The sequence below is a fragment of the Marmota flaviventris genome, chromosome 3 (assembly GCF_047511675.1).
Source record: "Marmota flaviventris isolate mMarFla1 chromosome 3, mMarFla1.hap1, whole genome shotgun sequence".
NCBI lineage: Eukaryota > Metazoa > Chordata > Mammalia > Rodentia > Sciuridae > Marmota > Marmota flaviventris.
The window spans coordinates 50,942,655-50,960,357 of NC_092500.1; the positions used below are offsets into that span (position 1 = coordinate 50,942,655).

Here is a 17,703-nt window from a genome sequence, read left to right on the forward strand (position 1 = left end):
CCTTCCTCAAGATGAAGATAGCTCAAGCCAGAGTGCCTAGGTTGGCAATCAGAATGAGGACTGGCTTTCAGTCCCCAAAGCCCCATTGCAAACTGTCCTAAGCAGATCTGGTGGAAGAGTTCCTACAGATCTGCAAAGGCCAGAATGGGCAGGCCAGGTGGGATAAACAGCACACCATTCTAACCATGCATGGTGCTCACTCTGTTGCTGAGTTTCTGTTTGCCATGTGATTAAGCTTTGGACCTGTTCATATCCAGGCCAGCGCCTGCAAATATATTATTTTCCCTAGAAGTTGGATTACCTGAATGAATGAACAAGGACCCCTTGCATTGCTATAAAGTAAAAAGAGTGGGGATAAAAGCTGAAACCACTTTATTTCCTGGGGACAGGAGTAGAGTGGGTCACTAATACCATCATTGTAAAGAAGGAATGAAGTATTGGCTTATCTACCAGTTTCTCATGTCTCATTTTGCTCTCCTTTCTTTGCTCCTCATTGTCTACCCACCCTTTCCCTCCATTCTTTTTCTCTCTTCAGACCTTTGGAAGTTCCCCAGTTGTAAATGGTTTTTGTTCATTTCCTGTCATCTATTTCTGATGCTGTACCAGAGTCTGGCAAGCTTTTCTTCAAGTCATCCACATTCATCCTGAAAGTAAAGGAAAAACTAGTTGTTATCCTTCCAACTACATAGAAGTAGGAGGAAAGAGGAAGTTGGTTTGGATTGGCACTTAGTATCAGAGTGAGAGAGAGTCCAGGGAAGTGATGCTAAATCCCCATAGGCCACTGCTTCTCCAACTTTCTCAGCCGAGATGCAGTCTGAAATACGTTGTATTCATTAATTCAACACACCCTTACGCCCACACTAACATATGAATGAATGAATCCAAAAACTTGCTGCACAGTATACACTGACATTTTTGGTTTCTTTTCAAATGCTAATTGCATTAAGATGATTTCAGGACTTATTCATCAAATCTCAACTTGGCCAGGCATGGTGGCACATGCCTGTAATATCAGAGACTCAGGAGGCCGAGGCAGAAGGATCACAAGTTCGAAAGTCCTTATCAATTTAGTGAAACCCTCTGCCCCTTAGTAAGATCTTGTCTCAAAATAAAAAGGATTGGGGATATGGCTCAGTGAGTAGTAAAGCACGCATAGGTTCAATCCCCAGTACCAAAAAAAAACTACACACAATACAAAAATAAGTCTCAATCTGTAGTTAGAGGACTACAGCAATAGAAATAGTTTGGATTATGGACCCCTTGTAACCTTTACTGAGGGCTGCTTGTTAAGATGCACAATCTTCCTAGGCCCCACCCAGACTTACTTTGTCAGCATTTTCAGGAGGAGAAAAAGAACTATATTTTAGCAATCCTTTCAGTAGATTCTTCAGTGCAGTCTAAAGGTTGAAAATCGCCCCCTTAGGTTTTGCTAACAGCAGATGATTATTCTGTTTCAGGAAAATCATAGGGAGCAACAGAGTGTCAGTCTAAAGAGGGAGGGAGGAAGGCTCATCTTAGCCCAGCAGTTTCTGTATTTTATCTTTAAAATGAATTCTGTTTTGTCCTGCAGCTTATCGCAGGTTCTTTCTCTTTGCAGATAAGGAGCTTGTGATCTTAGCTACAGTTCATCGATAACCCTTATTTCCCTTCTGAAACTTAAATATCCTTTGGTGTCCACTTAATCTATTTCTGAAATGAATTCTAGCCTCACTTCCTTTCACACCTTAAGGCAAAACAAAATCTTCAATAGAATAGAACGTTCCCCACATTCAGAGCATTTGAGCTTTTAAAAGCTGTATATTGACATTCCCTTTTCCCCTATCATTCATGGTTTTCAATAGAACTGAACTCCTTAATTGTATGCCAGTAGTTATTTTTCTTTTTACAGAAGTGTTTTTAAAATAATTGTCAGCACCTTCCTCTATTTATAGCTACTGGTGGCACAAAGCTGGAACATCTGAGTCACTCCTAAGTGACCTCTGTTCTTCCCAACTGGTTTTGCTAACATCAGCTTTTCCTCCACCCAAGGTCACCTTGTATTTGCAGTATGTTTTGAGTTTTCTGAGAGGGGAGTTCTGCTCTTCATAGTACAGTAAAGCTGTTTTACTCTTTGGAAGAAGTGTCATTTTCAGTATTTAAAGCCAGCTCCTGGTGCAACATTCTCCTGAGGCAGTAACAGGCACAGCCCTAGGAACGAAGATGAAATGGAAATACATGTCTTATTCTGGCACACGCCTCTTTTTCTTCACTAAATATTTGGAGCTGACACTCAATATCACACGTGCCCCCATGCCAGGTGTAGACCATCTCCAAATAGCTAGAGGAGAACTGTCTGCTGTGAAAATCAGTCAGAGCTAAAGCAACACCCTCAGCATATGAATTTTTTGCTTTTGTCTGTCACTTTTTACTAGGTTGAGCCTCTCTCTCTTCAGGCAAGGAATGATAAACCAGAGAGAAAACAGGCTCTGTTGTGAGGCAGACCTAAGTTAGGCACAGTCTGCCACTCGGGAGTCATGTTACTTCTGTGCACCTCCAATTTCTCACTTAGCAAAGAGGGGGCAGGGTCACCTGTTATCAGGAGAGGAAGACCTCACAAAACAGCCTTTTCCAGGTGAAGTCACCATCATTCAGACTTCTACCTCAGCCTTGGTGTCAAAAACTCAGAAAGTGAGATTTCCTCAGGAACCCAGACTCACACAAGCTTCAGACTGCCACTGTAGGGCCACCAGAGACAGACAGAAGCTGGAGTGGGATCTGAGAAACTGGTGTGTTACCAGTCCCTATGTCAGTCTGAGGAGAGGTTCTCTCACTATGAATTCAGAAAACAAGGACGTATAGGTGGGGTGTCCAGTTGGGGTTCAGGTTCTTGGCATCCCAAACAAAGAACTGAGAAAAACATGCAGAAGTAAAAAGAAGAGCATAGATTTATTAAAAACAGAGGTCCATGCCATAAAGTAGGGCAGAGTGGGCCTAGCGAGAGGGTGTGCCTTTTATGTGCTAGCAGTACCTAGGTCACCTCCCCACGGACCTGATTGAAGACCTTGCCCCATTTGTTCCCAGTGGTTCTTTGATTTTTGCCTGGTTATAGACAGAAGCTGTGGCTGGAGTAGCCATGAGTGATAAGCCCTCGGTGGTGGGAGCTGTCCTGGTAATGGGATCTGTCATAAACAGGGACATGATAACTCATCAGTCTTGAACTGCAGCCAGCATTTTTTTTTTTTTTTTTTTTTTGTGCCCTGTCACCACCATCTTGATGTCTCGATATCCTACCTCAGTTGGGGAAACTAAAATTGAGGACCAAGGGTCAGAGTGTGGATTGAATGTTGCAAATAAATAATGGCAGCCAGCCCTGACAATCCTCAAGATGTACCATTTCCGTTGGTTTTCTGTATCTGTGATTCTGTCCAAAGATACTTTTTAAAATATAAAAAAAATATATATTTATTTTTATATGAATGATAGGCAGGTGCCAAAAACACTTGTTTGCTTGAATCAAAATCAAAGAATGACAGCAGGAAAAAACACTCATTTAAAGAAGGATAAAGAAATCATACACATATAGATAGAGAGATATAGATACATCTCAGTGAGAAATGAGAATGTCAGAGTAAGATTTCTAAGTTGGAATCAAACTGCTCAGTGACTTGTAGAGGAATTAGGCAGGCTTCAGGGCTATCTTTTTTTTTATTTTTAATACTGGGAATGGAACTCAGGGGCACTACTTAACCACTGAGCTACATCCCAGCCCTTTTTTATATTTTATTTAGACAACATCTTGCTGAATTGCTTAGGACCTCACTAAGATGTTGAGGCTGGCTCGAACTTGCAATCCTCCTACCTCAGTCTCCTGAATCACTGGGATTACAGGCATGTACCACTGCACCCAGCGGTGACTATCTTTTCTAAAGGCAGAGCCGAAATCATTTGCATCCCTCCCAGTCAGAACCCAGTTTGTATCTTATCACTTTCCCTGAGTTGCTGTCACCTTTGCAGCCTGTGCTGTGAACAACAGAAATGAAACAATAAGTCCAGCAGACTTGCCATCCCCCAGCCACCCATGATGCTCAGGCAGGCTGGCTGGACAGCCTTCTAATATGCTTTGCTTGTGGTTTGATCATGAGTCTTATCATAGCTGTCATGGGCCCACCACCACCTCTCTTCAGAAATTTTAATAGTTTCCCTTGAGTCTGACTGTTCATCTCCCTCTGATGTCCTTGTGCATTTCCGTTGTGGTCAAATATGTTTATTTATAGGGTGTAAAATTTCATGTTATCTACAAGATGGTCACTTACAAGTGGTGTAGCTCTCTAGGTCATTCTGTTTCCCTAGTTTCCAGGTTCTTAGAGAAGAGCCCTCTGCACCTGTTCCTCCACCACTGCTCTGCCAAATTAGTGGGGCTGTGGTCCTTAACTGGCTAACAATCCAGTCCTGGGCTTGTGTCTCTCCTTCCCTAAATGGAATGTAGAGTTCTTTCCTTGCCTCGGGCTCTTTGTAATGTCAGAATTCAGTGATCCCTAGATTGAGGAAATTCAATCAAGACAGCTGGCACTCAGTGCCCTGGAAATCTGGTCATTGTAACTTGTCATCTTTCCTGAATGACAGCAAGCCTCGGCCCCAGTACCCATAGGCTCAGGGTGTGGGTGGACAGTATGCCTCCTAATCAGAACTGCAAGTGGTCCCTGAATAAAGGAGGCCCACGTGGGCCTATGGGAATGGAAGTCTGTAAATGGCAAAGGAGTCAAAAAGGGTTAAGAGTTGGAGAAGGGCCAAGTCATGGTGACCGGGAGGCTAGGAAGCAGAGGTAGAGTGGAGGGCAATGATGCTGTGAGGAGAGGCAGCAGGCAGTCCTGAACAGAGATGCCAGGATCGGGGACTCAGCCACACAGCTGGCCAACTTAGAAGTGACTGAGGCAAATAGAAAGGGTCAGTGATGGAGCTGACAATGACTAGGTGACCAACAGCAACCCACGACTGGGTTTGAGCACCTGCAGAATGTGGAGAATAGTCTCTTTCATCCTTGACGTTATGTGAAATGGTAGGTGTGCCGAAGGCTCACTGGAGCTAATCAGGAAAAGAGCATGTAAATCCACCACAGCTGGTGGGAACGGTGTGCTCCCTTGCTTGGGACTCATGCTCCAGGGACAAGTCAGCCCCTGACCTGCTCACACTTCGAGCCCAATCCCAGCTCCTGGTTCTCTCCTTGGTGAGCCCTAGTTTTTCCAGCTCTGTTGCCAGAGAGCAGCAGAAGGCAATGTTTGAAGCAGCTGTCCCTTTCTGTCCTCTGCCAAGGAGACTCCCCAGACAGGAGGCAGCAGCTGCCTTTCTGACCCAATTTGTCTGGAAACCCAGGAGTTTCTAGATTGCTTCCTCTTGAGTTAGAAAATTGCAGTTGGGAAGATGGCATCCTTTTTTTTTTTTTTCTTACAGCCCCACCAGTAATGTAGGACTGTCCTTAAAATTGACATTACTTGAATTGTCAGGTTTAAAGGAACAGGACTGCCCCAGTGTTGCCTCCAAGTATAAATCCAAGTCCATGGTGATTTGCAGGAAAACCAGCATCATCTCTGAGAGGGTGTTGGTTTGCTTCTTGAGGCTACTGGGACCAGAGGTTGAGACATTGGGAGGCTGTCAGGGTTTGGGAACTATTTCTAGAATGACTGTCACTTGCCATGACTTGCTCAAGATGCTAGAGCAATTGCCTTTAAAATCCAAGTGAGGAGAGAGTGGGCTCAGCTGGCTAAAGCTTTTCACATGCATCAAAACTGAAAACAAGAGCTGTGAGTTTCTGATCTTAGCCTGGAGGACTTTATGCAGACATGCATAGACTTGCTTAGAAATGTAAAACAAGGCAAACTTATCATTTGTTGGGGTAGGTGGGGTGGGGACTGGAAATTGAAGTTGGGGTGGGCTTTACCTCTCAGCATCATCTCCAGGCCTTTTTACTTTTTATTTTGAGACACTTGTTCTTGAAAAAATTACTTAGGGCCTTGCTCAATTGTTGACACTGGTCTCTAGCTTGCAATCCTCCTGCCTCAGCCTCCTGAGTCCCTGGGATTACAGACATGCACCACCGCACCTGGCTACAAGGTTGAACTTGAATCCAGGTGAATGCCCTCTGCCTACTGCCACAGCTTCTGCTTTGAGGTGGGGGTGCCATTAGAAGCAATTACAACATGGGCTAAGGAGAGTTCAAGTTCAAGGGAACTCTATAGAACTGTATTCCAGCTCAGAATGTTATGTTCCAAGAGGTATATTAGCTCTTTCAGAATAGGAAGGAAAAAAACAAAACTTGCAAATGTGTTTATGCTCCAGGTTCCCCAGAGGCATCCTCTGATCAATACTGAATAAGACCCTTCAAGAAAAATCTTGCTTCACATGGGCTGGGGGATTGCAAAAACAACTGTCAGAATGATGATCTTTAGAAAAAGAGAGCAGGAGTTTGCCTGGATGTTCCTGGAAAACCACAAGAGGGCTCTGATGAGAAGAAACAGCAGACATGATAAATTATTTATCCTTAGCTTGTTGAGTTGTTGGAAATGAATGAAGACTTCCCAGCTGGCTGGGAGACTATATGTTAAGAGAAAGGGAAAAGAAAAGAAAAATCATGATTTTGAGGAAGGAACACAGCAAATGAGGTCAGGTATTCTAGAGCTGATGCTTTCTATCGAGACAGGTCTCTCCATTACCTTCTTTAAGGCTTGGTGTCCTTATAAGTAGATAGGGAATGCGTTTGTTGTGCAGGGTTGTTGGGAGATCAAAAGCAATCATATCTAAGAAGCTGCCTGGGTAAGGGATTCATCTGTGGGGAGAAATATGTGATATAAACTTCAGAATCCTTAGAACTGTTTTTGGACTAGAAATAAATCAAAAGTAACCATGACCAACCTATAGGGAAACAGAGCTATGCAGCATAGTTTGTGGTGGCTGCTTTGAGAGCAGCCAGCTTTGTTCCCCTTTCTTGTGATTGATTTCTAGAATCTTCCCTTCTGTATGTTTTTTACATCATTTAATTTTTGTTAATTTACTATTATCCAAGCTATTTCCAGGAGAAGGATACAGCTGGCTATTAAAATTCAGTACCCTCTAACCTTAGGAAATCTTCCCAGAGAAACAGATTACTTTCCATTTTAAACCATTTACTAGCCTCTCATCCTGAGGAGTTTGACAGAGAGATATATCAAGTGTGAGCCTTAGGAAAGTTGAGGATCTTGGCTAGAAACTGAGACTTTAAAGTTAATGGGTGAATCTGCTAAGCCACTCTGGTCCGGCATCCCTTCCAATGTTTTGGTTAATGTGTTACCATTGATTGGTATCAGCAAAACCAAGTATGGTTAGCCATGCCCATCCCGGGTTCTGGCCTGGGGAGCGGTACTCAAGAGTCAGAGGCCAACTGAACAATGAAGAGCTTTACAATTATTCCAAGCCTATACCAAATGTTCCCCCAAATACAAGAGTTCTAGATTACTGCATTGGAAAACATGTCTCAGATTTAAGACCACAGTGCACTTCCCACTATCCATTGCAAGATTAGGCAAGGAACTCTCACATTCAGATGTGCCTCAAGAATGTGGCTAAGTTTGCAGGACAGATGCTGATCCACTTACCCAACAAGCCATAGGTACAGGGTCCATACTGCTGCACCCACGTAGAACAGGTACACCTAGGAGGATGCATCACACTCTAAGGAGTAGTAGCAATGTCCCCTGCCCCAGGTACGCTGCTTGTCACATTAAAGACAATATGGCTAGAAACAAAGACAGAAAAGGAGCAAAAGGATAAGAGACCCCACAGTCAAAATCAAAGACAGGCATATAAGCAGGGACCTCAAGAAGAGAGATTTCATCTACTAGTAAACAGGGCCCAAGAATGTCAGTCTATCAGAACCCTATTACCTATTTGCCTCCTCCTCCTCTTACTCCTTTTCCACCTTCCCCACTATTCCTACTTTTCCTCCCTTTGAAGGAAGAGCATGGAGATAAAAGGAAAGGGGCTAAAATATACAATAGCAGCATTTCCTCCAATCAAGGCTCTTTGGGGATTGGCTGTTACCAGAAGAGGGGCATGAAGTATTCATGGTGAGTCTGTGATATCTTATGCTATCAGAACAGAGGGTTCTATCAGAAGGACCATGAGTCCACGTGAAGGACTCCCATGCCCAAAGATGATGAAAGCATTTTGAACATCCAAAAGAATATTGATGCAGTTGACTGAAATACAACAAATAAGTCTGGGAATGTAGCTCAATATAGAGTGTTTGCCCAGCATGCACAAGGCCCTGGGTTTAATCCCCAGCACTGCAAAGCAAAGAAAAATGACAATTATACAAAAACCCTTAGAGTCATATTGATACCTTACTTAACAGAAGTCCCCCCCACCCAAAAGAAATTCTCATTGGGAACACCATTGGAACTATTCAGAGCACTCATTCTATGTTCTGAAATTGAAAAGAAAGAATTAACATTCATTCTGCCTATCTTACATGGATTGCATTTCAAAGTAATCAAACAACAATAATTGAAGAAAGTATTCTCCTTTACAGAATAATTTTAGGTAAGAAATATATGAGATTCATAGGATTAGAAAAAGATTATCACTTGGCAACCCTAATGAAATTATTGATTCAGACAGTGGTCATGTCATGTATGCACAAACCATTAAAGTTGATGAGGAGCCTTACAGTGGAGGCATTAGGCTGCCATCACCTGACCATCCCCAAGTGGGACAGGGAGACTCTGAATGACTAAGTGATGATACCGCCAGTTCCTGCTCCCTTACATGTTGAAGTTTGGACATTAGAGAAGCACAGCATGCCGAGGCAAGCATATAAAGCAGGGTTTATTTTAAAAAGGGGTAACATAGGGCTGGGGATGTGGCTCAAGTGGTAGCACGCTCGCCTGGCATACGCGAGGCACTGGGTTCGATCCTCAGCACCACACAAAAATAAAATAAGATATTGTGTCCACCTAAAAATCAAAAAATAAATATTAAAAGGGTGGGGGGGGACATAGACTTCTCCCAGGAGGGAGAAAGGGGTTATAGCTGGTATCCCAAGAAGCGAGGTGTTCTGCCCTTTTTGTATGTCCTAGGCTTCCTTTGTTCTCCTGCCATTTCCCCCTTATCTTTCTCCTTCCTGCATATGTGACTAGCCTAGGAAATGCTGCTGGGTGGGCTGGCCAAAAGGTGGGAAACAGGTGAGCTGAAGGGGGAAGGGCAAGATGGAGCAGCTCCCTATACATTAATTAACAACCTTATGGCTCCCTGTAGGCAGGGGCAAGTCCTGGGACAGGTTACCTTAGTACAGGTTGGAGCAGGGGGAGGTTCTTGATAAGGGAGGAGGAAGGGCTCTGAAGGAATTAACATTTCAACCCTTTTCCAGGGACAGTCTCCAATTTCCCAGACTCACTCAAAATCGGCCTCCTGGATCTGACCTGACTCGATTTACCTATCTATATTGACTGCTTGTCTAATTCCGGCTTCAGTGATATGATGCCATAGGAAGCACTGTGCACCTGTGATCTGTCCATACCCCGCAAAGCTTACTCTGACTTAACCAAGCAAGGAGCTAATTTCCACTGAGAGAAATATGTGAGATAGAAGAACATGCTGCAAGACAGACGGCAGTGTCAGCCCAGTAGCTCTCTCCCTTATCTGCAGTTTTATTTTCTGCAGCATTTTAGTCAGCATTTTTGTAGCTATGTCCAAAAGACCTGACATTAACAACATAGAAGAGGAAATGTTTATTTTTTGGCTCATGGATTCAGAGGTCACAGCCCATAGATGGCTGACTCCATTGTCCTAGGCTAGATCTGAAGTAGTGCATAATGACAGAAAGACCTAGTGGAAGAAAGCAGCTCAGGACATGATGCCAGGAAGGAGGGAGAGAGAAAAAAAGAGAAAGATAGGGGGAGAGAGAGAGAGACAAAGAGATTGCACTCCACTCACCAGGGACAAAAAATAAACCCCCAAAGCACACTCCCAGTGACCTACTTCTTCCAGCCACACTCTACCCGCCCATAGTTACCACCCAGTTAATCCATTTCGGTGGCTTAATTCACTGATTAGTTAAAACTCTCACAATCTAATCATTTCACTCTGAAAATTCTTGCATTATCTCACACATGAGCTTGGGAGGGGGCACCATAACATGAATTTTTCAGATATCTGCCATCATCTTTGACCTGAAAATATTAAATGGAATATTCTAATTGATTCTTACATTTTAAATTGTATGCCATTCTGAGAAGTATGGAAAAATACCACACTGTCTTATGAGGGATGTGAATTATCCCCTTGTCCAGCTTACTCATACCCTACATGCTTCTCGCCCATTAGTCAGCAAGTAGCCCTCTTGGTGATCAGATTGACTGCCACAGCATCAAAGTGCCGTAAATGGGGTTTGGTATTTATCTATATAGTTGCAAGCACTCACTGAGGTCTTGGAACAAACCCCCCTGAGTAAGGTGAGGCTGCTATAAGAGGATAACACTGGGGAGAAGGAATGGCAGGTGCTTTACAGAAAAGGAGGTCGATGAGACCTAATATAGATGCATTGGGTTAAAAAAAAAGTTTTAAAATTATTGGGGGACAAAATCCAGTTTTGAGACAATTGGGAAAATTAGGGACAATGCGGAGGATATAGAAGAATAAGAGAGTTAAGAATAAGACTGGGTAGGTGAATTAATGTCACTTAGCTTATACATGAAATTTATTATATTTTCTCTTTCCTATATCAGCAGCCTATGTAGACTTCTTCTAGTTTTCCCTAATAGGAATAATTGCTATTATTTTTTTAAATTTATCATTGACACATAATATTTGTACATATTTAGGGGGTACAGTACAATAATGTGATATATGTGTGCAATGTATAATGATCAAATCAAGATAGTTAGCATTTCCATCTCTTCAAACATTTATTATTTCTATGTGTTAAGAACTTTCAGACTCTTCTAGTTATTTAGAATTATACAAAAAAATTGTCATAGAGGATAATTACTCTACTGTGCTATGAAACATTAGGACTAGTGCCCCAGTTTTCCTGAATGTTTCTTGGTCCCCATTATCTAGCCTCTATCTCCTCTCCCTGCCTCCAGCAACACCCATTCTACTTTCTTCCATGAGATCAACTATTTTCTCTTTTATAAATGAATGATAGCATGCAGTATTTGTTTTTCTATGCCTGGGCTTATTGCACCTGACGTGATGTCCTCCAGTTCCATTCATCTCACAAAAAATAACAGAATTTCATTCTATTTTATAGCTGAATAATATTCCATTGCATATATAGCACATTTTCCTTATCCATTCATCTGTCAATGGTCACCTTGGTTGATTTGATATCGTGGCTATTGAGATGAGAATAGTGTTGGATCAGGGGGGACAACAGTAATTCAACAGCATTGTGGGGAAGAAAAGGCTCCCAGTCTACAGAACAGAATAGAGACCTAACACAGATGTAATGTGGACCTTGAACATGGGAGTTCTGGTATCTATTTAATATAATGATTTAGTTCCCTTTATAAAATTGTAAGATCATACAGTAGTTCCGTTTTGAGTTTTGAGGACCTTCCATACTGACAGTCATAATAGGTGTCCTAATTTACATTCCCACCAACAGTATATGAGTTCTCTCTTCTAGACATCCTTGACAAAATTTGTCATTTTTCATCTTTTTTATACTAGCTATTCTGACTGGGATGCCATATCTCATTGTGGTTTTAATTTGTATTTCTCTGATGATTAGCAATGTTGAGTATTTTTCCATAAACTTATTGGCCATTTTTATGTCTTCTTTTGAAAAATGCCTATTCAGAAGAAAGTGAGCATATTTTTTAGAGATACATATGAAAGTATGTAGAAGAGAAATGACAAATAGCATTTGCCTTAAAATACTACCCAAAGGGAAAAAAAAAGAAGGTAAATGAAGTAAATGTAGCAAGACCATGGTGGTTGTTGGATTTGAGTGATGAGGACTCATTGTTGTAGCCTCTTTACTCTTGAATAAGTATAAAGTTTTCTTTTTTTTTTTAAAGAGAGAGAGAGAGAGTTTTTTTAATATTTATTTTTTATTTTTTTAGTTTTCGGCGGACACAACATCTTTGTTTGTATGTGGTGCTGAGGATCGAACCCAGGCCGCACGCATGCCAGGCGGGCGCGCTACCGCTTGAGCCACAATCCCCAGCCCTATAAAGTTTTCTTAAAAAAAAAAATTCTCCTCCATCTTTCCATTGGGAAGGAAGTGCAAAAATATCTTATGGTCTGGGATAAAATAATAATAATAATAATAATAATAGAAGCACCTAAATATTCCTATGATGAGGGGTTTTTTGTTTTGTTTTTGCTTGGGTTTTATTATGAGTTTTGGGTTTTTTGTTTGTTTGTTGGTTTTTTTTTTTTTTTTTTTTTTTTTTGAGGTACTCAAGATTGAACCCAGGGCCTTGGGCATGCTAAGTAAGTGCTCTACCACTAAGCTACATCCCCAGCCTGCAATGATTATTTTTAAGCAACTCCATGCTAGGCAGAGTGTTCCAAGTAAAAATTTAAGTTTGCAGTCAGAAACCTTGTTTTGGGAGGGGGGAAGAAAGGAAGGAACCTACCTTGTTTTGAACCAGTTCTCCATTGCTTGCTCTGTTTGACCTTGGACAATCTCTGAGATTTCATTTTCATATCTATGTGGCTTACCTCACAAACTTCATTGAGACAGCAACACCCTGTTAACATTCTAAACTACTCCCTCAAGTCCTACAAGCTTTATTAGTGGGAAGTCCAGCATCTACCTTGGAAGGCCCTCTTCCCACCTCCCTTGCTGCCTGGGAATCCTGGTTTCCTACTAGCAGGCCTGGCTCCAGAATCAGAAGTGTCAAGGCCACAAGGAGTCACCATTTCAACTTCTTGTCCAGCCACGCTGTCTCAGGATGGCCTTGCAAATACTGACCAAGGCCTTGAATGAGTACAAGGGAACATGGTTTGAACTCCACTATTAAATTCCTTCCTTTTAATTGACACTCACATGCTTTGCAATGGCTTGCAAAGGCACAGCACAACATGACTGGTTCTTGACCCTGTGGCCTATTAGAAAGAGCCCTTGCTATTCCACCCAAGACCCTACTACCTGGCAGGCACTGTTTGGGAATATCAGATAGATTGGTGAACAACAACAAAAAAGAACTCTGCTCACCTTACAGAGCTAGGGTGGGCTGTTGTTTGCCACATAGCTGAGCCCAAGTCACCATCAAAGACTCCCCCCCCATGAGTTTTTGCTTTGGGGGGGTACTCTCTCAACCATGCAGTTTGAACCTAACCTACCCCCATGCATCATCGGTGTGCATGCCACATTGGAGGCCTGTAGGATTTTACTAGGCTACATACACACACACACACACACACACACACACACACACACACACATACCATGTCATCCCAATGATGTTGGGGTCTGCGATGGGGTCTGAGACTGACATTTTCACAGGCTACTGTCTCATACTCCTCTTCAGGAGGACACTACCTGGCAAGACTGATTTTCCCCATGAAACAAAGGTGAAGCAAAGATCTGGCATTTTCCTTCTGGTGGAGGGAGAGGGGAATGCTGATATGCCAAATGCCCTGTTTTACAGATACAAGATGCCATCAATTAATTACAAAAGGATCTGATTTCAGAAATTTTAAAATGAGGGCAAAAACAAAACCCTGCATTGTAGAATCAATGGAATAAAGCATTTGGAGCGGCAGTAGAGTATGGTAGTTAAGTATTTGGTGTCTGGAGTCTGACAGACATGGCTCCACCATTTATTACCTCTGTGGCCTTGGGCGGATTACTTAACCTCTATAAAATTGAATTTCCTCACTTCTAATATGACCATAACCACAAGGGCTGCCTGGTGAATAGTATTGACCCATTCAGCTTGATATTTTAGCTCTCCAGCCAGTAAAATAAAATTCACAAACTGACCATTTCTGTATTTCCTCCAGAATTCCATACCTCTCTGAAGTAAAATAACTGGACATAAAAAATAATCCTGCTGTGAAAGACCTAATCTTCGTGTTTTGCCCAAATGGTTCTGAATTTTTTACTACTTTGTAAGAATGTATTCATCCATTAGTTCTTTTTTTAAAATTAAGTAAATATTTCTTTTAAATGGCAGTTTAAAAAATAAGCCCAAATCATTGTTTGAACTGTGCGTCAGTTTTTAGGTTGGGCTTTGAGTACACCTTCATGAAAACAACATCCACCTTATACACTAAGTGGATGAGATGTGCTGAGTATACCACTCGCCTTCCTTACCCAGGGAGGTTGCAGTGACTATTCAAGGTCATGGATTTGCTCTTGAGGACAGACTCCACTTTCTGTGGTTCGCTGGTGTTTCCAGCATCCGTACCTGTGCTTAGAATATGATAGGGATTTGATGAAGGTACAAATGATTTCTTCTTTTAACCTCAGACTAACTCTTGCAGGTGATCAGGTGGAGCAGGGAGGATTGGGGAAGCATTAGCTGGCAGTGGCTGGCCATGGGTGCAAAGAAAACAGGCTGAAATCCCTAGTGTGAAAGGGTGCACACTTTGAGCTACTAAACCAAACCCTAGGTACATCCTGAGGGAACCTGTCAAGCCCAGTCCTAGAGCAAGGTGTGTGTTACAGGAACACTTTTCTTGATGGGACTGACTTGGGTACCATAGCAAATAAAATAATGGACTTTATGGTCCTTGCTCATAGAAAAGAGGGCAAATTGAGAATTGTGTTTAGCACAGGTCTGAGCTGGAGTGGGGAGGAGGGACAGGCCTCTGGCTGTTCTTCAGTATCTCAGAAGTACGTGGCTGCTCCTCCTACCAAATGTCAACCTGTCCTAGGGAATTTCTCCCCTACATATTCCTGGTGACTGCAATTTAAGAGAGACAAAGAAGAAAAAAAAAAAAACAGGACTCTCCAGTTCTCCTCCTTTTTTACCAATTCTGGGTAGAACTTTACAAATTGCAACAATTTTCTTGGGGTGGCAAACAGCAGCAGAGGTGAACTTGGGAACTACCTGTGTTCTGTAAATCATTGTTACTGGAATTAGTTTGAAGAGATTATTCATCCAGAAGTTTCAGAAGCAAAAGTCTCCAGCCTGCTAACTTTTCCCTTCCCATTTTCTCACATTTCAGGTGACCTTGTACAAGGATTCTGACATGGAAGACTTTGGGTTCAGTGTAGCAGATGGCTTGCTAGAGAAGGGAGTCTATGTAAAAAATATTCGCCCAGCTGGGCCAGGCGATCTGGGTGGCTTAAAGCCCTATGACAGACTCTTACAGGTAAGACCTTGGGTGAGATCCTAATTCCTTGCAACTGACTCATGACTGGGGACTTCCTCAAAATATCCTTGCAGATGTGGAGTTCTTTGCTCTCTTGCCTTCAAACATTGTCACCAAGATTACGGAATTATTGAAAATAAACAGCTAAATAAAGAATTGTCAGCTGTAGTAAATTCTATCCCAGCCTAAAGAGTTCTCTGATTTCTTAACAGTGTTTTGGCTCCAAGCCATCTTTCCCAATCTAGTGCCTATTTTTCAGACTCCACCCATCCACATGGGTCACTAATATCCAACTGTGGCATGTATTAATATGTCAATATTATATAGTTTTGTCCCTCCAGCTCCCTACCATCTAGTCCTTCCTTCTACTCTTCTTCAGTATAACCTAAAGTATCTTTCCTTGCCAGTATCTTGTCCCTCTCTTCATTTACTCTCTGGCTACAAATGGACTTGTTTCAGGAAGGGCATGTCTTGCCACCACCTGGCTTTCTATCATTGGGACATGAGCCTTATTTCCTACCCAATTATTTGTTTACTTTCTTGCCCACTAAAATGTCACTCCATGAGGGCAGTGATTTTACCACTATCTCATCAGTCCCAAGAACAATGCCTGTCTCATGGAAAGTAGTCAATGTTGTACAGAAGGACAGAAGCATTTTGGCCCTGAACCTTGCAATGCACTATCACCTTTCCCCACAACCCTCTCCTATTTTCCCACCCTCTTTCCTACCTACCCAACTCCTACTTAACCTTTTGGCTTCACTCAAATCAGGTATTCTCTACCTTGCCTGAAAAACAGAATTGGAAAAATTTATCCCAATGCCTGGACCAAATCTCAGAACACTGAAATCATCATCTCTAGGAATGAAAAACAGCATCAGTGTTTTAAAACTCCAGCAAGTGATTCCAGTGAGCAGTCAGGTTGAAAACTACCAACTTAGTTTTCTCCTCAAAGTCTTAATTGACCAATGCTCACATACTTCTAAAGACATATTCTATATTCTGTCTAGGATAGAATCTTTTTTCTTTGGCAGAATTTGCCTTATTCCAATTGCCTGTTTCCCCGTTCATATTCTCCAGCAGATTACAAACTTCTTGAGATCAAGGCTAGTACCTTATTCTTCCATTTGCCATGATATGATCCTTCATATCTAAGTATCTCACACTATATCTGAAACCAAAGAGCTGAACCGTAAAACCAACTTAATGTATTATTATGGTTAGTATAGCTTCATTTGGCAAAGCAAATCCCTGACCTTTGTACAGATTTTGGTAAGAGTATTTTGCAATCAAAGCAGTAGATTGAGCTGGACACAGTGACCCACACCTGTAATCCCTGGCTCTGAAGGCTGGATCCCAAGTTCAAAGCCAGTTAGTTCAGCAACTTAGCAAGGCCCTAAGCAACTTAGTGAGAGACTGTGTCAAAATTTAAAAAATAAAAATAAAAAGGGCTGGGGAGGTAGCTCAGTGGTTGAGCACCCCTGGGTTCAATCCCTGGTATCAAAAAAAAAAAAAAAAAGCGCAGTTTGTTTGTATCTGTCTTAGAAACATATTCAGCTGGAACAAATCTGTCACTAACAGTGATTTTCAAAGCCTGAGACTGCCCCTGGTTTGTTGGTTTGTAGGGGTGTATTCCCTGAAGCAAGTTACCTTTGATCAACTACATAGTTTCAATACCAATTCTGGTGGTCATTTTTACCTTGGCAATAGAACAATTAGTCTTGTCCTAGGATAGTTCATTTTCCATAGATATTCTAGTAATTACTATGGACAAGGTACTGAGCTTCTAGGAGTAATCTACTGATTGGAGCTATACCAACTTTCATGAAAGCTGAAATACAAAAGTAGTCTGGATTCAGATTGTGATGGGCTTTGAATGCCATGATAAAGCTATTTTGGAGGCATAATAATTTCTTGAGCACAGAATAATGACATAATTTGTAAGTCGTAAAAGCAATACAATATGATCATGGGTGAATGGGGCCAGACAGGTAAGGAAACCAGGTAGGTATGGGTAAGACAGACGTGTTTAAGACTCACTGAGTCTTTACAGTGTCAGCACATTCTGGCAGAGCAGCCTGGGAGGAAGTGGACAGGTCGCATCTGCTTAGCAGAGATGCTGGAGCAAGATCTAAAGATTCTGGATACTGAAGGTGAGGGTTTATATAAAGTTGATTTATTATAAAGGAGAGAAGCATAGATAGAATTCTGACAATAACAAAATTTAAAGGATAGGAAGCAATAAGGCAGAAAAATTATTAAAGGCAAATAGTTAAAATGGTAAGAGAAGCAAATGGAGTGGTGTAATAAGAACCTAGCATCTGGAGACCCCCCAGCTAAATTGGGTTTCCAGCATTAGGAACAACCCTGCCAGCCAGAAAAAGAAGAGTATGCATGTTCACAGTGTGCTGTTTGCAG

General features: G+C 42.0%; 1 protein-coding gene across 1 annotated transcript in view; it reads left to right on the top strand.

The window, feature by feature from the left end:
- The window catches only part of Grip1 (glutamate receptor interacting protein 1), a 630,091-nt gene that overhangs the window by 609,447 nt on the left and 2,941 nt on the right, over positions 1 to 17,703 (top strand). The window contains exon 23 of the mRNA XM_071609698.1: positions 15,139 to 15,285. Coding sequence (XP_071465799.1) covers positions 15,139 to 15,285 — 147 coding nt within the window. The remainder of the gene's footprint in view (positions 1 to 15,138; positions 15,286 to 17,703) is intronic.